The sequence below is a fragment of the Carassius gibelio genome, chromosome B4 (genome assembly GCF_023724105.1).
Source record: "Carassius gibelio isolate Cgi1373 ecotype wild population from Czech Republic chromosome B4, carGib1.2-hapl.c, whole genome shotgun sequence".
In the NCBI taxonomy this organism is placed as follows: domain Eukaryota; kingdom Metazoa; phylum Chordata; class Actinopteri; order Cypriniformes; family Cyprinidae; genus Carassius; species Carassius gibelio.
The window spans coordinates 22,828,837-22,855,093 of NC_068399.1; the positions used below are offsets into that span (position 1 = coordinate 22,828,837).

General features: G+C 38.9%; 1 protein-coding gene across 4 annotated transcripts in view; it reads left to right on the top strand.

Moving 5' to 3' along the window:
- Positions 1 to 26,257, top strand: part of LOC127956646 (signal peptide, CUB and EGF-like domain-containing protein 1) — a 64,151-nt gene that overhangs the window by 33,164 nt on the left and 4,730 nt on the right. The window contains exons 7-17 of one of the 4 annotated variants that reach the window (XM_052554728.1): positions 4,142 to 4,231; positions 9,695 to 9,811; positions 17,457 to 17,579; positions 19,745 to 19,861; positions 19,948 to 20,070; positions 20,154 to 20,273; positions 22,142 to 22,252; positions 24,256 to 24,372; positions 25,132 to 25,293; positions 25,410 to 25,613; positions 25,719 to 25,880. In XM_052554728.1, coding sequence (XP_052410688.1) covers positions 4,142 to 4,231; positions 9,695 to 9,811; positions 17,457 to 17,579; positions 19,745 to 19,861; positions 19,948 to 20,070; positions 20,154 to 20,273; positions 22,142 to 22,252; positions 24,256 to 24,372; positions 25,132 to 25,293; positions 25,410 to 25,613; positions 25,719 to 25,880 — 1,446 coding nt within the window. The remainder of the gene's footprint in view (positions 1 to 4,141; positions 4,232 to 9,694; positions 9,812 to 17,456; positions 17,580 to 19,744; positions 19,862 to 19,947; positions 20,071 to 20,153; positions 20,274 to 22,141; positions 22,253 to 24,255; positions 24,373 to 25,131; positions 25,294 to 25,409; positions 25,614 to 25,718; positions 25,881 to 26,257) is intronic. The other 3 variants (XM_052554729.1, XM_052554726.1, XM_052554727.1) reach the window with 3 other exon arrangements.

Here is a 26,257-nt window from a genome sequence, read left to right on the forward strand (position 1 = left end):
GATGTTTAAGAGAAGTGTAACTATTTTGTCTAATAAAGCTACCAAAAAACACTTCAAATTCCATTAAAAATGCTCTGTAATTAAATGTGCATAGATTTAAATATGACTTGACAGGTTTGTCGTTAGTAAGAGAAAACTTAGAGATTGACCTCATGTTTACTGTTTCTTCTGCAAATCCCAAATGCTTGCTTTAGTGGTTAACGGCTAATTCAATGATGGAAAAGCCTATTCGTTTTGACACTCAGGAAGCGACACCGCTAATTTGGTCATTCATCTTCTTGCCTGGCTTTCATGCTCTCATTGTCTCAAGCACACAGCTCCACGCAACTATTAGAGCAGAAAGACTTCTGAAGTACCTTTGCTCTAGCGAAAGTATGGAAGGATGGTTTGGGTGAGAGAGAGATGTGTGTACTTGACTCGGTTTGGGAAGATGAGCTTGATGATGGAAATTTCATCGCTGAGCTCTCTATGTGCAAAACACATTCATCATCCTGATAATGGTGGAAAAGCCAACCAGCCGGCCCATGGAGTTCTGCCACATTTGCAGAAAGGGAAAACTTTATACGCCATGCGGGTGCGGCTGCATCCAGGGGCAATACTTCAGAAATGAAGAGGAAAAGGGCTTCTCTTTCGTTTTCAGTTCTCTCTCTTTTGGAATTCAGAAAGACAAATGACCCGCTGCAGGTAAGTTAATTCTCATGCTTGTTTTCTTAGGGTGAACCTCATGTCCTCTGCGATGTTAGACTGGCTTTTATGAGTTGTTGTGCCAGCGTGTGTGCATGAGTTCCAAAGAGCATCTTTTATGTCATTTGGAGCTCACATGTCTTTGCTGTCTCCTCAATGAACTTACTGAAACTGAAGGCCAGCTACCACATCATTAGCTGATGAAAGATTCTTTCTGTTATGAGACTACATACGCCCCAAGTTTAACATTTAGATCAGTCGTTATCATTGCTCAAGGTGTGCGTAAGCATAAAACCTTCCAGACAGTATGTGTGCACATGAGCTGGGACTAAAATGCTGGATAGTTTACCCCCAAGTGAAAATGTTATTGCAAACCTGTATGATTTTCTTTCTTCTGTGAAATTATAATATGTAATATTTAAAAGAAAAAACGTAAATAGGGTCCACTGCTGTTTTGGACACCTTAAAGGTTCATCTTAGTATCTTTAAGCATTAGTGTGTGGGGGAAATTAGATTTTTCAAAATATCTTCTTTAGTTTCCTGAAGAAAGTATGGGTGGTGAGAAAATGGCTGAATATTGATTTTTGAGTGAACTATGGCTTTATAGTTAGCTTTTAAGCAAATCTGTTAAACAGCAGTTTTTTATGGTTGTACACACACACACACACACACACTTCAATTGGGCACAGGATCAGAAGCACAAAATTGTGTTTTGTTGTACCTGCTGATTGCCATACACTGGATTGGTTCTTCTCTCTCTGGCAGCTTATAGCCCGGAGCAAGCTCTCTCCCATCAAACTCAATTAACTTTTCCTTTCCAGCCTTCACGGAGTGACACCGAACTGCCGCAGGGACCAGAAGAGGAGTGTAGAGACTTCTCCCACCCCATCCCTGTCTCCCTTCTCCTCTTTTCTTCCTCCTCCTCCTCCTCTAGCTCTCTCTCTGTCTCTCTGGACCCTTGCTGTGGTCTGTGTGTTTAGCTGTGCTGTGTGGATCTGGTCTTTCCCTATGTTTAGCCCTCCTTTAGGATCCCCCTTTCGCTCCCGTGTGTGCCGTGTCTCATGGGCTCCCTGCTCTTCCTCCTGCCTCTCTGGTGAAAGTTACTGATTGCCTGTCTTGTCTGCAATTTAAAGGGTGATTCTGACTGGAATAAAGAGGTTTATAAGCCAATCTACTAACGAATGCAAGAAAGAAAGGGTAAAACGGTTAAAACGCACCTCTCAATTGCAGCCTGATCAACTGTAGCGCCCCCAACAATCAGAAACCAGCATCCCCTCTGACCAGCCGATCTGTACACCAGTCCCGCCCCCCTGCCTGACCCTCTGAAATCAGCCAGCCAATGGCATCTCCTCGTCCTTGACCCCTTCACAACACAAGCATGAACCAACCCCATCTGCAACCTTGAATAAAAAGTCACTTAACAATGCAAAACTGGCCTCCACTCCACTTTCAACTCTTTTTTTTTTCATTTAGAGCATTGCCAGCATGTTTTCCTTCTCCCTGCTCTCTCGCTTTCTTCTTATCGGCTCACTTCCTGTCCTCTCACACTAACGCACGAGCTGTCTTTCACCTGCATGGTTTTGTCCATGTGAAATTTCTTTCTATTCTGTAGTTTTTTTCCTTCTTTATTGGTAAAAAAACATTGTAACCCCTCTGTGCTTTTTATGGTTACTGTAGTCACATTAGAGGTAGCGGACTATTGATAAGTTTGTCTTTTGCTTATTTATTTTTTCTGTGACATCGCACTCACTCCAACCTCTGATTGGTGGAGTCCTTTAAATGGGGCCAGTCAGAGCCAAGTCTTTATACACACAAATCATAAACACAAATAGTACAGAGAGATTTCCATAAACATGCACACTCAACGTTATTTTAGTGTCCTCCAGTCTGACTGAAGACGGGAGGACAAACAGACTTTCAGTGCCTGATATTAAAGGGAGTGTTCACCTAAAGACATTTACTCTTCCTCATGTTGTTCCAGACCTTTATGATTTAATTTCTTCTGTGCAATGCAATAGAAGATGTGAAAAAAGGAAGAATGTTCATGCTGCTTTTCTTGCGTACAATGAAAGTAAATGGGGACAAATGCTGTCAAGCTTCAAAAACAACAAAAAAGCTAGTCTCAACTTCGATGTGTCATTTTTTAATTTATGCAAATGCAAATAACATAACTTTCAACAAATAAAGATTTAACATTTGGTCTGTTCTTTACACGAAGTTATCATATGGTATCAAAAACTCTGAACTCATACATTCAAATTTGGCAACCATATTTGAAGCTATGTTAAGAAAAATAAGATGATTTTCAGCAAATACAAAAACTTATGTTTTCAGAAGCCTACAAATTTCATCAGACGGGCTGTATTTATGGTGCATTTTGACAGCCTCTGTCCCCTTTCGTTTAACAGAAAAGAGCAGTGTGAATATTTTATTTAGTATCTAATATTGGGTTCTGCAAAAAATAGAAAGTCAGACTTGGTTTGGAACAGAGAAATAATGAAAGATCTGTCATTTTGGGGTGAACTGTCCCTTTAAGGCAGATGTCCACATCCTGATTGGCCCTTTCTTGCCTCCATCCATTCAGGATTGGCTCCCTGCAGCCCAGAACCCCGCCCCCTAACACTCTAACACCAATCCTGTGCTTGTATCTGCATGCTCAGAATCCATTACCGTCCTCACGACACACACCTGGCCATTCCCTACACTCGGAAAATGGTTTTCTGCATTGACTTTACTGTCAAAGCCAGTTGTAATATGTGTTCCATAGACAAACAGGCAACCAGCGCTGCCCCAGACTCTTTCATTCATCCACCTCTCAGCATGCCACACCTTTCTCTCATGGATCCCACCATGAGGCATCCATCCTTCTCATGTCATCCTCCTTTCAGCTTTCCCTCTGTCACTGAGTGTGTCCTTTCTGTGTCCTGATTTGTCATCATCTCATGATCATGCGGTTTGACTTGTATCCATCCTTCCCCTGTTTCTGTACCTCTCTATTTCTCTCTCTCTCCCTCCTTTACTGCTCGTCCTCTCTGTTGCTGAGGTAAACAAGTGGCCTTTTGATATGGAAGACGAACTACAATGGAAACAGCATCTTACTGCCAATCTCAGTCCCTCCCGTCCAATCCCTGTCCCACTTTTGATAAGCTCCTCCCACATTCCCATGTTCGTTTTTTCCCTCATTTCGGGAGATCTTGATATTCTTTTATTTGTTCATGTGATTAACACTCTAACAGGGTTATTTGCACTCCTTCATGGCTTTACGCCTCTTGGCTTTGTCTGGGCTCAAACGCCAAGATGGTCAGGCAGCCCGCGTCCCGGCGTCTACGTCCACGTCAGCGGGGGCGTGTCGCCAGAGGCGGGTCGGCCTGTAGCGGGGCTGTCTGTGCGGGCGATGGACATTGGGCTTCTCATTAACCTACTCCTCCCTGTTTGTCCCCTGTCACTTGTGTTTTAGAGAAAGATGAGGCTGCAATTGAGAGCTCTGAATTCAATTCCACGTCAGTAGCTGATGTGGACAAGCGGGTGAAACGTCGTCTACTTATGGGTAACTCTTTTCTTCCTCTTTCTATGTGTTGCCATGGCGCTTGTGCTTCTACCCCCTCGTTTCTTTCTGTCCTTTAGTTTGTTTGAGTTGCTTTGCTTTCCTTTGCCCCTCCCCCGAGGACACTCGTTCAATATTTCTGTCTCTGACCCTACTACAAATTAGAGAAATGTCCCTTCAAAAATGACAAGGTTCCTTTTGCACTCTCCTTAAACTGTCTTCGATGCCGTCTCCTCTTCTCTTTGACAAAACAACACGACTAACAACTGACCGCTTCCATCCACTCCCATTTCCAAAGACGCCAAAACAAATATGACACTGGATTACCTCTACACTGGATAGTAAACCAATCTTCGCTTTTCCAGTTGAGCGTTTCACTGTATGACTGCAACATTAGGCCCGTTTTAGACAGTGATTAGTTGAACTGAAGGAACATTTGTGGGCTGAATACTGAAAATAATGGCAGGATAATTTTATGGAAGAAGAATGACATGAGGGTTGGTTCAGACCATTCCACATCATAGGATGCTGTGGGCTGTGGTGAACCGCAGCGGAAGATGCCTGACATCATTTTTTACGCTCTATTAATAGTATGTGTTCTAAAAAATTAAACATTGGCATTTATCATCTGCCCGCATTTACTCTCTGTCATCTGCGCTCCATAAACTTAGTGTCTGTAAATTTGTTCACCATTAAGAGTGTTTCTATTCTCCATGCTTTCCCTATTTTAAAGTCAACATGAAATGCCAACCCCATTTTACTTTCATACTTACGCTTTTCTAATTGAGCCATGCTTCAATTAGAAAAATGTAGGGTTTGATTTTATCAGTTGAGCATTAATGGGTCATGAAAAATGGGTGTTAAATACCAAAATGCACTAATAAATGCTACATTTTTTGTCATTAATTTTTTTTAATGCACCACTACTTCGAAGTCACTGTAAAATAATTATTTTTACCTGTATAATGGTAGAATTCGTGACCCTTTAACAGAAAAAGAAAGCCATACTGCCAAAGCAAGTTATTCTATTGGATGCCTTTTGCTAACTGTAATACTGTGCGCTGATGAATTGCTCACATTAAGACCAAGAACGTATTAAGAAAGCAAATCGTTCAACTTTGGTTTCATGTTGACTGTAATGTGTCTTTAATAGAAGAATGATCATTTCCAGGGTGCCGAACAGAAATGCAGAATAAAGTTTAAGTTTACAGTCCATTTGCTACCGATAGCTCTCCTAAGAGAGAGAAGATAACTCACACAGACTCAATCCCCAGAAATAAATCAGCCATTTAGCCATTTGTCCTTGAATTCATGAACCAAGGCCAAGATGTTGTCAGACAGACACAATGAGGTCGTAGAGGGCTCATTTGTTTTATATATATATATATATAAGCATAGATTCATCATATCCGTGGCAAAGATTTTATTATAATTTTAAAAACAAAAAATACAATAATTTGAGGAAATTACATTCAGTCCATTTTTCGGTTCACACATTTCTTACTACCGATTGCTTTTGACAATTTTAGGTACACCCAGGAACCTGATGATGCTGAAATTTCTTTCTTACAATCTTTATCACCTTCCCTCTTTCTTTGATAATTTCTGAAATAATGTCTTTGGTTTATGACATTACTTTCTCCTCCCTGTAGTACTGTAGCTGCATTGAAGAAAGACAGAAGTTTAACCCTAATTTGCTTCTCCCTCATTTCAGTTTGCTGCCCCCCTTGAGCTGTTATTTAATTATTTTCTTCCCTGTAATGTGTTTCTCTTCCTTTTTAAAATCCTATAATGCGTAGAAATGTTTTATGGATGGGCTGGAGCTTTTTTTTTTTTAGTTATTTTATTATTTTTGTATATGATATCTATGCTCTTTTTTAATATATATACAGTGCCTTGTGAAAGTATTCATACCCCTTAATTTTTTTCAGGTTTTGTTGTGCTGCAGCCTTATGTTAAACTGCTTTAAATCACTTTTTTTTTTTCAAAAATCAATCTACACTCCATACTCCTTAATGACAAAGCACAAAACAGGTTTGTAACAGCTTTGGATGTCTTTCAGAAATAAAAAAACTGAAACAATTCCTTTGCATAAGTATTCATAACCTTTTCTGGGACTCTTGTAATTTAGCTCGGGAGCATTCATATTACTTGTAGATGTTACTACACTTGGAGTGGAGTTAAACTGTGGCTAATTAATTTGAATGAGTCTGATTTAGAAGGCCACACACCTCTCAATAAAGGTATAACAGCTGAAAATGCATAGCATCATATATGCAGATGGGAGAAACCTACAGAAGGACAAACGTCCCTGCAACACTCCATTGATCTGGGCTTCAGTGTGGCAAGATTCAATCCTCTCCTCAGTGAAGGCACATGAAAACACACATGGAATATGCAACAAAACCTCTAAAGAGGATTGTGAAGAACAAGATTCTCTGGTCTGATGAACCTCAGTTCTAAGCATCATTTTTGGAGGAAACCAGGCACTGCTTATCACCTGCAGAGTTGCATCCTGAAAGTAAAGTGTGCTGGTAGCAGCCTCATGCTGTGGGGATGTTTTTCAGTTGCAGGGACTGAGGGACTCGTCAGTGTAGAAGGAAAGTTCAGCACAGCAAAATATAGAGATAGCCTAAATGAAAACCCAGTCCAGAGCATTCAGAACCTCAGACTGGGCAGAAGGTTCAACAGGACAATGACCCTAAATACACAGCAAGAGTGGCTTATAGACAACTCTCTGAATGCCCTTGAGTGGCTCAGCCATAGCCTTTGGATTGAACCCAATGAAACATTTCTGGAGAAACCTGAAAATGTCTGCCAGCACCCATCCAGCCTGATAGAGCTTGAGAAGAGAAGAGGTGAGAAGAAGGATGGCAGATAACTGCCAAATGCTGATTTGCAATGCTTGTCGCATCATACCCAAAAAGACTTGAGACTGTAAAGTTGCTTCAACTAAGTACTGGGTTAAGGGTATAAATACTTACGCAATGTACCTATTTCAGTGTTGTATTGTCAATAAATTTGCAAAGTTGTCACAAATCTGTTTTGTGCTTTGTCATGATGGTGTATGAGTGTATTATGATCTGGGAAAAAAGTAATTTAAAGCAGTTTAATATAAAGCTGCAACAACAAATTTTGGAGAAGAAAAGGGTATGAATTCTTTCGCAACACACTGTATATATACTGTATTATATAATGATTTAAAATATATAATATATAATTATGTTATGATATATATTCTGACAAATTTTTCATTATTTTTTAATACATAGTCAAAAGTTGTGAAGAGTTTAAAAAACTTGTCGACAAGTCACATGTGATGCCATCATCATTTAAACTCACTGACCTCGCTATTTCCCCAGTCTAATATCATATTTCAAGTTTCATGATACACAAATGGGCTCGTTATGACATATTCACAGGAATAGCTTGGCTTTGCATGTGAGTGTTTGTGCAAGTGTGTGCGTGTGTGTGTTCTATCACACAGGAGCCACAGGAGAATGCTAGATTTGACACTCGGCGTTCCCGCTTCATCCTGCCCTCCTGTCACAGCTGGGGCCAACAGCACCAGGATGTGACCGATCCTGACAAATTAAACTGGAAAGTCAGTGTCAGAAAGAAAGCTGCTATTGTACCCAGGCATGATGGGAAACCCAGAGACTGGAGAGGAGGAGAAGAAGAAGAAAAGAACGTGAGACACTGACCACAAGGAGGTGTTTTCAAAAGGTGGTCACTTAGCAGCAGGGGGGAATTTGATCTAAATATACTGCCATGTGTCCGGCACATGTGGAAAGGGGCTGATTCTGATGCGTTGACCTCCAGAGCGTGATCCAAATAAACGTCACACACCTCTGGCCAGCTGTCTCTCGGCACCGACCATTCAAGATGGTGCACAGCCCGGATTTATCACCTCATCTGAAAGTTGTTGAAGGCAATGAAGCCCTCGATGTGAGGAAGGCCTGTGTGGTTTCCTCCACCTCCCAAAGAAGGGCCGCTTTTCAGCAGTGGGACGTTCAGGCAAATTCTCTCAAGTCATCTGTGGACTTCTAGTTTTATCTGGCCATGTGCCAACAGGAGCGGCGAACAAGAACATGATGGTTGAGGAATCTTCATCTTTCGTTGTGGAGTTGCGGAATACTGCACCCATTTAGAGTTAGCCACACCTCTTTTTAAGAACTTTTGGAGCAGACATTCACAGATAACTTAATCAAACATTGTTTGCATGTCCCATGTACATGTCCTTGGGCAAAATACAGTCCAGCTGTTCTTGGAGCAGTTAAATTGCCCATAGCATTAGACACTAATAACAGGGTCTTTTGACATGCTTAATAAATCATTAACAGAAAGCTACTTCATCCACTCCCCCATCCCACAAAAAAAAAAAAAAGTCCTATTTTGGACAGAGATCTTCTACGCCTAGACTCTTTTGTGTCATTAGCCAAATTTCCTGTGGGTCTTTGTCTTGGACTGTGTGGTCAACAAAAAGCAAACATGATGGCTTAAAGCAAAGATCCCAAATGGACATGTTGGCTCCCAACCTGACAGTAAATCATCTGACCTGGAAAATCAGACTTCGTTGTAGTTAACCTTGCACCGTGTGCTAACCAGGTGTGATTATGGGCATAAAATCTGGTCCAATCAGAACACATCTGTCTGATGTGTAATGTGGAGTGAGTTTGGACCAATGAGATTTCAAAGTGGGTGGAGCTACTGACAAATCTCATGCAAATTTGTGGCAGTTTTTTTGCATAAAATGCATTTTTTTAATATATGAACATGATTGTGTGATGACATCACATTATACGTAAGACAAGTTAGCAGCTGGAACTTTAGTTGTATATTAAGATTAATCAATTAAATTTCATAATTGAGTAAAGCAATTTTATATGCATTCAAATGCAAGTAAAAAACAATGTTTTTCTCAGTTTAACTGCTTATTTTGACCTTCTCTCCACAGTCATTCATGTGACAAGACTAACTCTCTGCTTTCCACCCTCAACCCAAACACTATCCATTTCTGGTTCCCCCTCTGTTAACTTTAACCTCAGGATAAAGCACTCTTTCCTTTTTTTATTTCACATTTTGATTGACCAAGTTGCCAAGGAAGTCTTTATCTTTGGCTTTAGGAGGGCTAAGGGACGGTTCTGATTTCATGCAGTATGTGTTTTATGTCTGTCACGAACCTTGTCATCTTCTGAGTTCAAGTGCCGTATTAGTTTCTTGATTCCTAATAAACCACCAGCTGCACCAATTGAGATTCATTTTTCACATGCACTCTTCCAAAAAACAAATAAAGAATAAAAATAGTTGTGGTCAAGCCTAGCTCTCAAAACAACTGCACATCCTCACTTAGTTCTTAGTTAACCGTGTCTAATGCTGTCAACAGCTGTTGAAAAGTGATTTCTAATTGTGTTTATGCTTCCTTACTTCCTCTGCCTGTCCCGTCCTGTGTGTTTGTTTACCCAGAGACCTGTGCGGTGAACAACGGCGGTTGCGATCGCACTTGCAAGGACACGGCCACCGGGGTGCGCTGCAGTTGTCCGGTGGGCTTCACCCTTCAACCCGACGGCAAGACCTGCAAAGGTCAGTGTAGATGCATGTTGTTTGTGCGACTTGTGTTTAAAGTTGCATGGAGCATGTCCTGATTTCCTCTCTCCGTGTGCTTCTGAATGTCAGGGAACAATTTGAGATTTCCTGTATTTAGACTGCAAGGCTCGGATTAAATTGGAGGCACGTTATTAGATGAATTCTTTTGCTCGAAATGGTCAGGTATTGGCGGATGTGTGAGGGTGTGTGATCCCAAGCCAAGACCAACTGGCTTTGCGTCCGTTTGTCCTGTCGTGTGGAATGGGTCGGTGATGGCCGTGTTGTTGTTGCTTTGGCTGCGAAGCATTTCTTCTTCCGAAATTCCAGCTTTGACGTCAATGACCAGGGGTTTCAAAGTAAAACTACCGCGGAGCGATCTTGGCATGGGATGATGGTGGGTTCTCTCTAAACAAACACACTCAAGAACTCACTGACCATGCTATGGTCCAAGAGACTGACACACTTCAAAATTAATCACTTCCTGTTCTACCTAAATTGGTGATAGCGAACACGTATCACTGTACCTGTGGGTCACTTCAGGAGAATGTTTCTGAAATTGGCTGCTTTTTCCTTTTTTTATTTTCCTGAGTGGTTGCTGTAGTGACTAGACGTGGTCATGTGACCGTTTCTTCAAGAAGGAAGAGAATGTAGCACATATGTGCATAAAACAGCCCAGTCTGCGCCATACAGTGAGACGCCTCTGCAAACCAACCGCTGTTTGATTAGTGAGGCTGTCATACAAAACCACACATACATATAAACACACAATCATAGCGCCGTCCTGAGGTTAGAAGGCCTTTAAAGATCTTTCTTTTTGTGTGCCGATGTATTTCCTGTTGAAACAGGAAGTTTGGGCAAGACCCTTTTTTGTAAATAATCTAGTTTTCATCACATCCGCTAGAATGATTTGCTACTGAAACCAAGTGTTTAATTGGAAGAGAAAAAAAATTAAGTGCAAGATGATTCATCAATGTGTCTGCTGGGAATTTATAGTTAATCCAGCCTAAACTGATTTGCATGTTTTTAAGATGGTTTAGGATGGCTGTTAAGTGGCTGTTAAAACCAGCCAATCATTAAGGCTTTAGGTTTAAACTGTTTAAATAAACATTGAAAGGTTAATGTTGTCAACTTTCAGGCCTTTAAAGGTATAGTTCACCCAAAAATGAAAATTACCCCATGATTCATTCACCCTCAAGCCATACTAGTTGTGTAAGGCTTAGTTATATTAGTTATATGAAAAATGTCCTGGCTCTTTTTATAATGGTAGGGAATGGCTGCTGATTTTTTGAAGTCCAATAAAGTGCATCCCTATATCATAAAAAGTACTCCACATGGCACTGAGGGGTTAATAATAATTTCTGAAGTGATTTGAAGTTTAAGAAAAATATGCATATTTAAAAGTTTATGAAACATAATCTCCAGCTTCCACTAACTGTCGTACGCTCGTGCATAAGAGAGTGGTGTTCCAGTGTATAGATGTAGGACGTAGTTAGCAGAAGCTAGAAATTATGGTTTATAAAGTTTTAAATATGGATAATTGTCTTACATGAATGCATCGCTTCGCTTCAGAAGGCCTTCATTAACCACCTTGTGGAGTACTTTTTATGATGAATGGGTGCACTTTATTGGACTTCAAAAAATCAATAGCCATTCACTGCCACTGTAAAGGACTATTTTAATATAACTGAAAGAAGAAAGTCATATACACCAAGAATGGCTTGACGGTGAGTAAATCATGAGGTCATTTTCATTTTTGGGTAAACTATCCCTTTAAGGCATAATACCACAAAAATACCACAAAATGTCAATTTTATGGAGTCTTTAAAATTTTCCAGCTGTTTTAATAAAGGCATTAGTGTATTGTGTTAGCATGTTCTTTGATTGGACAAAAAATGAGTGCAAGATGAGTCAATATTTTACAGTACAGTAGAAATACTATAAATGTATGTAATTATGTAGAAATATATGGTAAAGATGTAAAAAAAAAGACAATCAAATACTATAAATCCACACTTAAATCATCTTAAGCTAGTTTGCATATTTTTCATCTGGTTTAAAATGGCATCCCAAACTGGACAAGCTGTTTGGCTGGAACCTTTTAAAACCATCTGACAGACCTGGTGAGACCAGCGTACCATTTTAGGCTGGTTTAAACATTTTTCAGCATGGATTATTTCATTTTGTCACTTTTTAGAGGCACGCCAGCATAAAAAATGTTTAAAGTTAAGAGAAATGAACTTCACTGAAGTACCATTTCATGAGATGTTTCAGTTTTTTCAATTTTATGTGAGTTTGAATGTGATGGCATTACAGAGGTGTATTGTGTTACTGTGAGGTGTTTTGTGTATCTCTGTGTTTGTACTGTAAGATGGATGTTGGTCTGGTTCGACTGTGACCCGCCCTAATAATTAGGTCCGCCTGAGGGTCTGCCTTCATAAATCCAGCACAAGGCCTTAGATCTACTCACTGACACACCATTTATCACACACACACACACACGATCATGCACTCACACACATACTTTTGGGTCAATTATCACAGGTGTGCTGTGCCAGTGACCACTTATTACTGCCTGTTAGTGAACTCTGTAAAAATAGCATGTAATCAAGCTCTTCAGTAAATAAGAACAAGGGTGCAAAAACAGGGCTGAGATCCACCTAAGGGATGTTACATTGGACTGTGAACGTTAGATCTGATTAGACCTTATTTTAAATAAGGTAAATTTATAGTATTAAATAATTATTAATATTAATCAACTTCTTATATTTTAGAAATGGGCTTTTCTTTCTAATTTTTAAATATATATTTATATATTTTGTTTAATCTAGAGTCAGTCAAGCTGCGTGTAGGAATATACAACCTTGTATCACATGTAATAAATAAATAAACCACACTTTTTTATTTTTTTAATAAAATCATACTCTTAAAATATTTTTTTAATAATATAATATTATTATAACATTTTTTAATAATATTTATAATATTTGTCTTTACTGTTAAATTTAGTTTAACCTATCTAGAGTGAATCAAGTTGTCTATGTGTGTTGCCTTAAGGAACATAAAATATCCCCTTTATTTCCATATATATATATATATATATAACAGAAATATAGAGTAAATGACTGAATGTTACATCTTTAACATTTATTTAGCTGATGGTAAGTGGGTTAGATTTAAGTCTGTGGAGGCTGAGACAGATGAAAGCACAATAATGATAGGTGTTCAGTCCTCATATGTAATTGGGATGTAAATGTTGCACATAACAGAAAAGACGCAAGTGCCACTTACATAATAACCCAGGCGACTCTACACTTATTCCAACGTTAACCACAGACTAAACAGAAAAGTGCATCACATAGAGATCACGCTGCTATAATAAGTGTGTGTGGGTCGTGCACATGTCTCCGAGTGACCTTTCCTTATTTTTCCACTGTCCTCTTCACTTTATTTCTCTCACACTTTCTTTCTGCGTTGTCTCGCAGGGAGCTGCCCCATCTTGTCTCTGTAACATAATCATTTCAATATAAACTATTTAGGGCATGTTTAAATGCCTGAATTTGATAAAAGGCCCTTCGTTGGCGATGACAGACAGGAGAGCCCAGCCAGCGCGCTGACAGACGCACACTCGATCGCAGATAGTGAGTGAGAGGGAGAGCGAGGGAGGAGAGGGAGAGTGATTGAAACGACTGCGAACAGTTTCCAGATGTTTGATTAGAAGGTGTGTGTGTACGGTGTCATCAGGGGAAATGAATTATGGGAACGAACAGTTTGTCTTGTGTGCGTGTGCTCTCATATCTGTGTGTTTCTTCTGTCCGGCTGATGGTACCCCAGGCACGTCTCCGCTGGCCTGCATACTTGCGTGTTTGGGGCTGAAATGGTTTGAAAGGAGAGTTTAGCTTTAGTCAACCATGCTGGTCATTGCTGTTCTGCTACTAGACTAGAAAATAACTGTGCTGGTCTGTCTATCATTGTCATTTATCACTTTAACTTTGAGTCTCAAACTATATACTGTATATAAATATAATATATATATATAATTAATATAATAATGACAATAGCAATATAAAGAACAATAAATTACTTTATCATTATTGTTATACACTATTATTTATAAAACAAAATATTTAATAATTATTTAATTATTATTATTAAATGTAGATTAATAATGGAATAAGTTTTCAATTTTAAACAAATATTTGGAAAATGTAATTTGGAAAATATCGTTTGGATTTTACCTGTACTACTAATTTTAGGTTGTCCAGATTAGTCGAATTTAAATAGACATTCAGAATTAAAAATATATTCTGTTTCGTCGATCTTATGCTGTTGGGGTCTTCAGAAAGCTCATCTGTCCTCACGGTGTAAAGACTAGAGCTGGTAAGGGTCATAGCAGGCCTGTTTTCTCCATCACTTCTCCGGTTCTCTCTCTGATCGGGACAGTGAGCTCTGGCACAGAGGATCCATTTGTATTAATACATGCTGAGGCCAGTAATCCACACAATAGCAGCCAGTCGGCATCACCTCGGATGACACCGGCCCCGACGGACCCCTACGCGCTCTGAAGAGTTTTAGTGTCGGGGGCGAAATCACGCTGGTTTTTCCTGGCGGCTCTGGACAAGCAGCGCCTGTGTTATTACATGGCAAAATCCCTTTATGAACAAAGCAAATAAAACAGGCCATTTAAATCTCCAAAAAATACACTGGCGTGCTCAACGGCACATTTCTCAGAGATTAACTAGCCTGAGGTGAGCAGCCTGAAAACGATCTGCAAAAACACTCCTTTTGTTAAAAACGCTGTCCTAACTTATTTGTAGAGGTTCATGTTTCCACAAATGTATTCATTTTAATTGCTTTTTTTCTCTAAATATTTGGTAAGGCTACACACATCCCTGAGTACAGACAAGCTCATGGGGATTGCACATTCTTCTTGCAAGCTTGCTTGCTTGCTTTCGAATCAGATCAGGTTAGCGTAGCACTTGTTTTTTAAGGACGTTTCTGAGTGCCGTGTGTGTTTGCTCTCCTCGTTTCCGATCGAAAATCGATGTAGATGAATCCTCGCAGCCTCTCGGTCTCGCCCCTGCAGTTGTTTATCATTTACAGATGTGAAAAATGTCCAGTGTTTGCTTAAACTCAAAGCTTATTTAGTCTCATTAAACTTCATTATGTGGAATATCATTAGCCCCCTGCCTGCGCTAAGGAGCCATTGGAATAAAGTGCATGTGTGTGTGTTTGTGTGTGTGTGTGTGTGTGTGTGTGTGTGTGTGTGTGTGTGTGTGTGTGTGAGTGTGTATTAGGGAACTGTGAATCCTAAATCACTGTTAAATATTCCATTATGTCATTTGCTCTATATAGTTTTTACTCTGTTAATGAATCAGCGTAATGTTATAATTGTTATCAATCTCAGACAACATCTTTTCAGTATTGAAATTCTGATGTTATATTAAAATGACTGTAGAACATCTTAACCTGAACAGGTTGGTATAACATAGACTGATTTGTCCTGTTAAATTAAATTAAATTAAATTAAATTAAATTTTATTTTATTTTATTTTATTTTATTTTATTTTATTTTATTTTATTTTATTTTATTTTATTTTATTTTATTTTATTTTATTTTATGCATTTTCATGTCTGTACTCTCCACCAATCTTATAATGGGAATATAGAGCAAATGACTGAACTTTGCATCTTTAACTGACAGGTAGACAGGAAATAAGCTGACAGAGATGATAAAGCACTTCCTTTAGGTCACGGAGAGCGACTGACCTCATGGCACAGGCTCAAACTTGCTTTTATCAGCTACTGTAGCTTGAGTCCTCTGATGCTGCCGACATCTGAACCATTCAACCCTGAGGATGTCTAATATGTCAAGACACACAGACTGAGACAAGAAAAGCAGACTGTATTAAGTATTATTTTTTTATATTTATATCAATATTAGCTTAACATTAGGAGGCCCTGAGCTGTTTGTCCTATAACTTCCATCATTTAACACATCAGTCAAAAGACGTTGCAGCGAGGTTATTCTCCTGTCTTACTGCTCTCTTTCTGTTAATCTGCCTTCTGGAGGAATAGAGCAGCAGAGATGAATGATTTAGGCATTGTAAAATGGTTAAGATTATGTGGATTTTAAAGCCAGCAGGGTAAGTTGTGGTCACAGCTCCAGTCTGAGTGATGGACACTGAAACAGGAAGAATATAATCATATAAATCAAACACTGTATATTTCCAGTCTCTGTGTTAAAAAGAAAGTGATTCATATTTTTCATTCTAGCTGGCTCAGAGTAACTTTTTAGCACACTGGTGTACAACTATTTGACATTTAATACCTAAGGTTATCTGTTTAAGTCTATTTTGTACAGCAGGATCCAAAAATCTGAGACCACACTGAACATCTGCTATTCGAATTCTAAATTTAACCTGGCAAATCAGGAAGTTTTAGAATTTTGATGAGTTTAAAACAAAGAAAGTTTATGATATCAAATTAAATGTTGTTATTCTTTTGTTAGATTTTTTTTCATATAAAAAGTTTAGGCATCATTATAAATTATAATTGTATTTTATGTAATAAATCATGTTTTTATTTTTATGCAATTCTATAATATAATAATTATTATTGGAAACAAGTGTTGTGGGTGAAATTTAAATATGCTAATTAACACCATTTTCTCAGACTTTTGCACTACATTTCAGATTATGTATTTATTTTTCTCTTTGGTTATGTTGTTCAAAAGTTTGGGTTGCTAGGAATTTGTTATGTTTTTGAACGAAGTGCTCGTCAAGGCTGCATTTATTATTTATTTATTAAACAAACAGTAATATTGTGTCATTTAATTACAATTTTAAAATAACTTTTGTTGTTTATTTTAATGTATTTTAAAATATAATAAATGTTTTTGTTATGGCAAAGCTGAATTATAAGCAGCAATTACTCCAGTGTTCATTGTCATGAATCTTCAGGAATCGTTCAAATATTCTGATTTGTTATTTAAGAAGCATTATTATTATTAATGTATATCAAGTGTCAAATCTGATAAATATTATGCATGCAATGCAAAATAATTATTTTTTTCATAAAAAACAAACAAAAAACAACTGCACTGATCCCAGACTTTTAAATGGTAATGTATTTAGTTTAAATGCAGTTACTTGATATTAAAAAGTGGATCTGTGTAAAATAAAACCATAATGATTAGGAATAATTGTTGATTTGTGTAAATTGACGCATGTTACCCGCCTTGTGTAGCGGTGCCGCCCCGTGTTCAGTTAGCATGTTTATCTGTGGTCTTAAGCTTGGTGGAAACTTTCTGTCCCACCTCAGTTCAGTTAATATTAGTGCAAACCTGAGCCAGCGTGTGTTTGCTGCAGCTACTGAAATAACTGCAGAGGAAACCCCAAACTCCGCACACACACAGTTTCCTACACACTTGTTGATAGGATTAGCTTTTATTGGGTTTGTGGATGGTGTGCCAGCATTGGCTGATATATTTAAGATGATGTTGTGGAGCTGTGTATGTGGCTGCCTGTTTAGGAAAACTGTTTATATATCCAAAAAGCTGTTTATGAGAATACTTGTACTGGTTTTACACCTCCCATATCAGTGTTATTCACCATTATTATCATTATCTCTCTCTTCTTTGCAGACATCGACGAATGTTTGGAGAATAACGGAGGTTGTGATCATTTCTGCCGGAACACAGTGGGCAGTTTTGAGTGCAGCTGTCAGAAAGGACACAAACTCCTGACTAACGAACGCACCTGTCAAGGTGAGTCACTTTTCACACTACATTGTTTCTGCTTTCTGGGTGGATTTTTTTAAATTAATGTTTTAGATGTTCATGGGTCTATGACTATGACACTATATGATTCATCTTAAAGGGATTGTTGACACCAAGGTAAAAATTCTAACATAGGCTTGCTTTCTTCTATGGAACAAAAAAGGAGATATTGATATTTAGCAAAATGTTAAAACTGCTCTTATATTTGGTTATACAACTTCATGCTCAAGTATCAATCAAAAGAATCAAAAAGTATCAGAATGGACCTAAATGTTATTTATTGAGTGAGAATCTTCCTCTTTACTGCAGTTTTATTCTGTTAAACAAAAAAGGAGATATTTAGCAAAATGTTCAGGCTGCTCTTATACTTTGTTATGCAACTTCAAGCTCAAATATCAATCAGAAGTATCAAAAAGTGAACTTAATTTTTTTTTTATTGAGTGAGAATCTTCCTCATTACTGTAGTTTTATTCTGTTAAACAAAAAGGAGATGTTTAGCAAAATGTTCAGGCTGCTCTTATACAAACAACAACTTAAAGCTCCAAAAATAACAATGAAAATATCATACATGACTAAAACAATTTATAATTTTTTTAATAAATTTTATTTTTTTATTTGCTAAACATCTTCCTTTCCACTGTAGCTCTCAAATTGCACTTATACTTGCACAACAACAGCTTGACGTTTCTCTGAATAGCGAGTTGAAAATTTAAATATCTGTACAACTTAAAGATCTCCTAGATTTGGAAAATAGGGCAAGCACAGTTTTGTTGTACTTTTTTTCATGCTTTTTTCAAATTCAGAGCAGGGCGCTCACCGTTGACTGCCTGCTGTTTTTGTTTGGAAAAGAGCAGCATTATCTTTCTGCAAAGTATCTTCATTTTCATTTGATGAATATTCATTTTGGGTGGAGTAGTGTTTTAAATCTACTGATACTTACATTGGTCGACATGTGGATAGAGAAGCTATCTACACACACTGTCCCATCAGAAGCACCTCATGGGCTGGCTGTTGTTTGGGTGGGATGCTGGCAGGCGTTTTGCGTTGGATGAGGTGTGTGTGTGTGTTTAGTTGAGTTTACTGGAGGTGAATGGTGGCGGATTCCTGAAAGCATGTCGGAGCACGAGTAGGAGTACAAACAAAAATTATTTTATTAAGCTAAACATAAAACCACCCTATTCCTGACTATCAATGTGTGGGGTGTGTATGTTTTTATTGAGGGTTGTGTTGGTGAAGCGCTATGTTTTGGCTATGCCAGCTCTGGTAAGATGGTCTTTCTTTTTGTCATTCTTATGTCTTTTTGTACATTGTCCCTTGCTTTATTTTTATAGCTACACTTTTAGTTTGGAATTATTTATTTGCTTTTCTTTTCTCTTGATGCCGGACTATCTATCTATCTTCTCAGATCGGTTTTCAGGCCTCATTCATCTGTGGAAATAAATCAGAAATGAATTGGATGTGCATTTGTGTTAGCCATGTAAGCGGACAGATTGGATATTCCCTTGTTAATGAGTCGTACGCCACTGGGGAAAAAAGACGGTGGTGTTTGACGTCAACTCCGATGGACGCTTGTTGCCAAGTATATGGTTTTTCTGCAGAATGTTCTGGTTCACTGTTCCTGCAGGTGGCTTTTTGGTTTGTGGGTTATAGTGATCACCTCCCCCCGGAATGTGATTTTGATGGATGATGTAAAAAAAAAATTATTAATAGCATTTGGGCTGGTTTTGTTTCACAGACCTGGCAACCCTGTTCCCCGGTCAGTATGTCTACACTGGGTTGTTTCAGCAAGTGTATAGTGTAAGTACAGATATAAGATATAGGTAACTTTTAACAGAAGATGTAAGCTGATTGTCAAAAAAGAAAAAAAAATTCAAATGTGCCAAATCATCATGATGTGCAATTTATGCATGCCAAAAATTACTTTTGTTTGGAATTATAAATGGTTGTTATTGTGGCTTTGAATATAACCCCCATATATATAAAAAAAGTCAAAAGAGTGGGCTGTTTTTTGTATTTTAGGATACTGATGGTGAGTATCCAAGGATCCTGATGAAATCACTATTTTTGGTGGTCATTTTTACTGCAAGCCAGGAAAGTATTACACACTTGTGATTTGCTTTAATGGTGTTGTGTTCTTTGGTTGTTCTCTGCAGATATTGACGAGTGCTCCTTTGAGAGGACATGTGACCACATCTGCATCAACTACCCGGGAAGCTTTGAGTGTGTGTGTCACAAAGGTTACAGTCTGTATGGCCTCACACACTGCGGCGGTGAGTTCACAATCTCAGAACCAGCCAATGGTTCTCACTCTTGTGAATATGAAAAATCACAGTCTGATATGCAAACTGTGTGACAGATATTGACGAGTGCAGCATTAATAATGGGAGCTGTGAATACAGCTGCGTTAACACACCGGGCAGTTACGAGTGTGTGTGTCCTCCTGGCAAAAAGCTCCACTGGAACAAGAAAGACTGTGTTGGTGAGTCCTCCCTTCGTTCCTCGTCTCGAAATATCCCATGATGTTTGCCGTTTCCATGGTAACACACCTCGCTTGTCCCTCAGAGGTGGTAAAATGCCTCCCGAATGGAAAGCCGACACCTCGTGCTCAGCTCAGCTGCACCAAGACAGGTGGAGGGGAGGCGTGTTCACTGTCCTGCCCGTCAAATGCACTTTTCCTGGCAGGTCAGTACCTCACTTTTTGGGATTTCTGTGGAAGTTAGCTGAACATCATGTGATTCTGCATTGTTTTCAGAGACATTAAGAGCAGTTTGATTTGTTGAACATGAAAAATGCAGATGACATACATATGAAAGGAAATTATTTATTTAGATTAAACACTCCGTTTTATGGTTATTGGCTTAAACAGTTGTTGCCCTCTGCTGCCCTCTAGTGGTTTAAAACGTATATCACATGTGCAATAGGCTCAGTCTATTCACAGAACAGAACAAACCATAATCATTAATAAATGATGATGAAGAGTTTGATGGAATGAGCAAAAACTAGCCAGAAATGACAAACTGTATGAGAATTAAGCTTGCTACAACTTGTAAAGACATTGAACTGTCATAACTCTAAATGTTGGAGGACCAAACAAACCAAAAAAGGGCAAAATACGTATACCTGGCTCATGTGAATGTGATTTTTGACTTTCTGTGAGAAAGTGACTAGAAAGGAATGTTGCGGCGATATTTCCTAAGTACATCTATCATCTCTGTGGACTGATTTGGTAAAGGTATTATGGTGTTAGATGCCCAAAACTTGTCTCTGACTGTCAAATGTTATGCAAGGACCATCAGTTTAGAGGAATGTGCATAAACATATTAACACCCAGAAGTAACTTTCAGACAAGTCCTGATTCATTAAACCATGATTCATCTGTGCAGCTCTTACACAAGGGCTACACTCTCACCCGCTACAATCTAAAAAACTCTAGTTTGCACTACAAAACGTATTCAAAATATATCTAAGCATCCTTTAAGTAAACTAGGTCCAGAAAATGTTTTTTTTTCTTGCTTGTTTGAAGCACAAATGTACTAAAATACAGCTATTTTTATTCTTAAAACAAGATTTTTTTTATTATTCTAATTATGTTTAACGAATTTCAACCCTTTTTGAGTAGAAAAAAAAGAATGAAATATTGTTCATTATAACAGCTTCTTTCTTTCTTTTAAAGCACAGATCTACTGAATTTTATGCTAAAAACTGTTTTTAATGCAGTGGATGTATTTCAAAAAGTATAAAAAGTAAGTATAAAAAAATTTCATGAGCCCAATGAAGTATGCACCACAAAAAAACAACTATTATTTATTTTTTAAATAAATAGCTTTCTTAAAATTAATTTACAGAGAATGCTGTATAATTTCAGTCCTAACCCCACTGGTAAAGTGGGGTTTTTTTTTATTAGCATAAAATGACTAAAAATAAAATTATATGTATAATTGTTTGAAAAAAAATTTAATGTTGAAATAAACATTGCAGTATGTACATGGAAAGTAGTGTACATTATAAAAGCTAATTTGCATTATAATATATTTTATGCTATAAAAAATGTATATGCACTGATCTGAAGTGAGTTCTAATAGTATGTGCTAGAATAAATCAAATGAATAAAATCTAAATTTCATCTTTAAATAAGAACCATGTGAATCTGAGTATATGAGTATTTATCTTTGTGAGTGTGTGTGTTTAGAACTTTTGGATTCTCTCTACGTGTGTGTTAATGGTCTCCCCGGGTTCACACAGTGAGCACTAAAGCTGTATAAAACCTCTTTTAATCCTCCTTCACCCGGGGTCTGTAGCCTCATGCCAACAGAAATATTCAGCCTGCCATTGGACGATTTGTGGCAAGGCCAAAGTCAGGCCAATGACTCTCTAGACAACTTCTCAGTACTCTGTCATCCTGACAGCCAATCCTCTCCACACACACACAAACACACAAATACATCATACACACACACTACAAAACATTACTCAGGCACATGCAGCACCTGGACCTGGAGCATCTGTTTAAAAGCTTTCTGTGTGTGTGTGTGTGTGTGTGTGTGATTTAGACTCTGAGAACAGTTACACTCTGAGCTGCGGTGTACCTGTCCAGCCAGGTAAAGTTCCAGTAAAGAGGAACGTCACTACTTCCAGCAGTAGCTCCCTGCAAACCTGCACAGGTACATCTTTCATCTGTCTACGTCCTGTACTCATTTGTTAAACTGTGGGTTATCTGCTCAGCTCTGAGACAAAGGCTACATTCTCTCTCATGAACATGCATGTCCAGTGCTACAGTTAAGTATGCACTACAAACACTAGTCCAGCATGCATTACAGAGCTAGCTTGCACAATAGGTCCTGTCCCAAACACTTCATGTGCACTTGCGGTCTTACGAACTTACAATGGCCACCACGTGTCCGTTAAGTCCACGAGACTGTAGAGTGCCCCATTTGTCATTTTAGTGTTCAGAAGGGTGCTCGCGAGCGCCCCCTTTCGCGGCCCTCGATCCGCACTTCTGCTTCTACCTGTCAGTCAAAGTGGCATTACGTCACCAAAGTGTGGATTCAGAGGAAGACCGCGAGGGTTTAGGGTGCTATTTGGGACAGGGCCATAAAGTATAGTATGCACTGCAAAATATAGTGCACTACATCATTCATTCAAAACACTCATTAGACCAAACACTTGCTTTTCATGTTTCCTTCCATTTCCTTTTATCTTCTCTTTCCTCTTGTTTTCTTCTTCAGCTGCTTGTTGTTTCCTTTATTTTTCTGTTCTTCCATTTCTGTTTCTTTCCATAACATTACTTTCCTTATTATCTTTTCTTTAAATCCTGTTTTCTTATTTTTCTTGTTTTCTTTCCAAAAATATTTATGTTCCTTGTTTTTCCTGTTTCTCCTGTTCTTTTTCCTGATTTTTTTTCCTTTTTCCCCATTTCAGTTTTTTCCTTTTTCTTTTTCTTCCCTTCCCTTTGCTTTTCTTTTTCTTTTGATTCTTTTCTCTTTTTCTTTTTCTGTTTCTTTCCAGTTATCTCCATTTCCCTCTTCACTATTTTCTTGTTTCTCTTTCCTATTTCTTTTCCTTGCTTTCCCTTTCATCTTTTCCTTTTTCCTTAGTTTCCTCTCCATTTTTCTTTCTCATTTCCTCTTTTCCTTTTTCCTCTTTTTGTTTCCTTTACCTTTTCCTGTTTCCTTTTTTTAATTTCCAGTTCCTTTATTTTTCTTTATCTCTTATTCAGTTTCACTCAGTGCAATGGCATTGCCGACATTCACATGCCTTTGCCTTGTCCCAGAATACCTATCTGGCTTTTGTGGCCCCTCCAGCGGAGATCAGACAGGACAAATGTAAAGTCATGTGGCAAGACCTGTTCCACTCCATTACATTGCATTACAGACATTGGATCACTAAAAAAAGAGCTCAAACGCAGATCCGCGAGGAGAATTAGGACAGGTCCTATCATTCAGCCCCGCTGAGGTCACAAGCACGCTACTATTATCCCCAGTACTCTCTCTTTCCCAGCTCTCAGAATTCGACATTCCCCATGTGGTTCGTTGTGTAGATTTTGGACGGCAAAGCAAGGCACAGACAGACAGAAAGGCTGCTTAGAAATACTCTCGCATACACACACGCCGATTCTTGTTTTGGACGGCATACATAGGAATGCTGTGAACCTGAGTAAATGACTCTGTGCTGGCTGCACATCTACATGCTGACAGATTTGAAATACACAGATGGGATTCTGCCACAGCGGCTCCTGAGGGCCTCTACACACGGGGCCCGGGGAGAACGAGTAAACAGACGGTTCACACTCGATTCACACATTCTAGAAAAAAAAAAAAAAAAAACATCGCTTAAAGGTTCACTACCAAACTCCTACCACCACGTCCAAAACCGCCACACGCTCACTATGGTTCTAGAAGAGCAGCTGAAGTCCTCAACCGCAGTGTGTTCTCTCTTCAACTCTTGACCCTTTGTCTCCCATCATTCTCTCACTGACTTTGGACTTGTTGTGCTAAACTAGATACTCACATTTCTAATACTTTGGAAGGGGCCGCTCAGCCCACAGGACAGATTTAGTGTGTTTGAATGTTGGATTTCTAAAAGGCCTCATATTTTGTTGTTTTCCATGATTATTATCCAAACCGTGCGAGTGAAAGTGAGACTTTGCCGATTTCCTGTCCATCAGAGATGCTGGCCCAGCCTGTGAAGCAGAAAGCGCGCTTTAAGATCAAAGACGCCAAGTGCCACCTGAGACCCCGCAATAAGGAGAAACACAGGGATATGGGAAAGCAGGGCCTGCAGGGTGAGAAATAACATGCCAGACACTGCACATTTAAAAACTGTTTTCATAAAATGATAAATACTGAATGCATTCTCTCTATTCTCCTTTCTTCTTGTTTTCGGCTTTCCCCCTCTTCTGTTTCCTGTTACTTTTATATTTTTCCCATTTCTTTTCTTTTTCTGGTATTCATATCCCCTTCTCATTTTATTTCTCTCCCTTTTCTCTTCTTCTTTGTCCTGTTTCCTTTCCTTTCAATTTTCATGTTTTGTTTTTCTTTTCCTGTTTCCTTTACATTTTTACATTCAACATTGTCTTTTATCCTTTCCTTGTTGTCCTGCTTCCTTGACATTTATTTCCTGTTTCTTTTCCTTTACATTTTCTGCTCCTTTTCCCCTTTTTTCTTCTCCCTTGTTTCCCTCTCTCCTTTTCTCTTCATGTTCCCATTGCCTATTATCTTCTCCTTTTCATCTTTTCCCTTTCACAATTTTTTGCTTCTGATTTCCATTTCCTCTTCCTGTTTACTATACATTTTTCTTCTCCATTTCATAATCATTTTCTTGTTTTGTTTGCGTTATCTCTTCAACCTTTCCCTTCTCTTCTTTTTTCATTCCCTTTTCTCTTTTTTCTTTCTCCTTTATTTCTCTGACCCTTTTACCCATTTCTATTTTCTGTCTCCTCTATTTTATTTCCTATCCCATACCCTTTCTTCCTCTTTTTGGTTTCATTTACTTTTTTTGCTTTTCCTTTTCTTGGCTCCTTTTATCTTTTCTTTTCTTTCAGCAGCTGGTCAGTTCCCCTGCACAGATGACTGTCAGGTGACATTTGTGAATCTGAAGTGCGACTCGTCCAAAAAGCGCCGTCGTGGCCGCAAATCTCCATCCAAGGAAGTCTCCCACATCACAGCAGAGTTTGAGATGGAAATGAAAGAAGAGGAAGCCTCAGGTAACATTGCCTTCATGCGTCTACAGTAGATCTCTCTGTGGACACAATTTCCATGTGGTCCCATCTGTGCCTTTAGAATGTAAATGTGATCGTTTTCATCTTCATGTGTGTGTCAGAATCATGTAATGTGGACTGTGTGCGTGAGAAGACCAAACAGAGGCTGCAGAATGCCATGCGCACACTAAGGAAGTCCATCAGTAAGCAGCAGTTCTACATTCAGTTCTCCGGCACGGCGTATGAGGTGGCCCAGCGTGCCGTGCGGCAGACAGAGGGAGATGAGACCTGCAGTATAGGACAAGTCCTCACCGACGGGAAGTGTGGTGAGTATTCTGGGAAACGCTTTTGTTTTCTGATCTGGTGTATTGAAGACGGTTTGATAAGTCTGTGTGTCTGGGTGCGCTTCTGTGTGTTCGTGTGTCTCCCAGTCAGCTGCAGTGTGGGAACATTCTACAGCGGAGAACAGGAACAGTGTGTGATATGTCCACCGGGAACCTATCAGGACAGAGAGGGCCAGCTGTCCTGCGAGCCCTGCCCCAGCACCGAGGGACAGGGCATCGCAGGGGCCAAGAACGTCTCCGAGTGCGGAGGTGTGTGTGGATACATGTTATCATACACTCAATCAATGAATAGCTTTGTGATGGTAATGAAACACCTATTGATTATTGGAAATGTTTCATGCGAGACCATCCCCTTTGTTAAAATTAATCAATACATTTTAAAATTCGGGGTCAATATAACCTGAATTGAAATTGCAGAATTGCTCATTATCATGCAAATGTGAGATTTCTAATGAAAGGCTGAGGGACGTCTAGATCAATTGGTTGGTAGAAGCTTAATTTGACCATTTGGGCTGCTCAAGCTCAACCACAAACCAATTCTAATCCATTTTTGGGTGAGTCTCATACGTGCCACAGTGCACACAATGCTCATAATACTTCAGTGCTTCAGTTCAATTGACTATTGA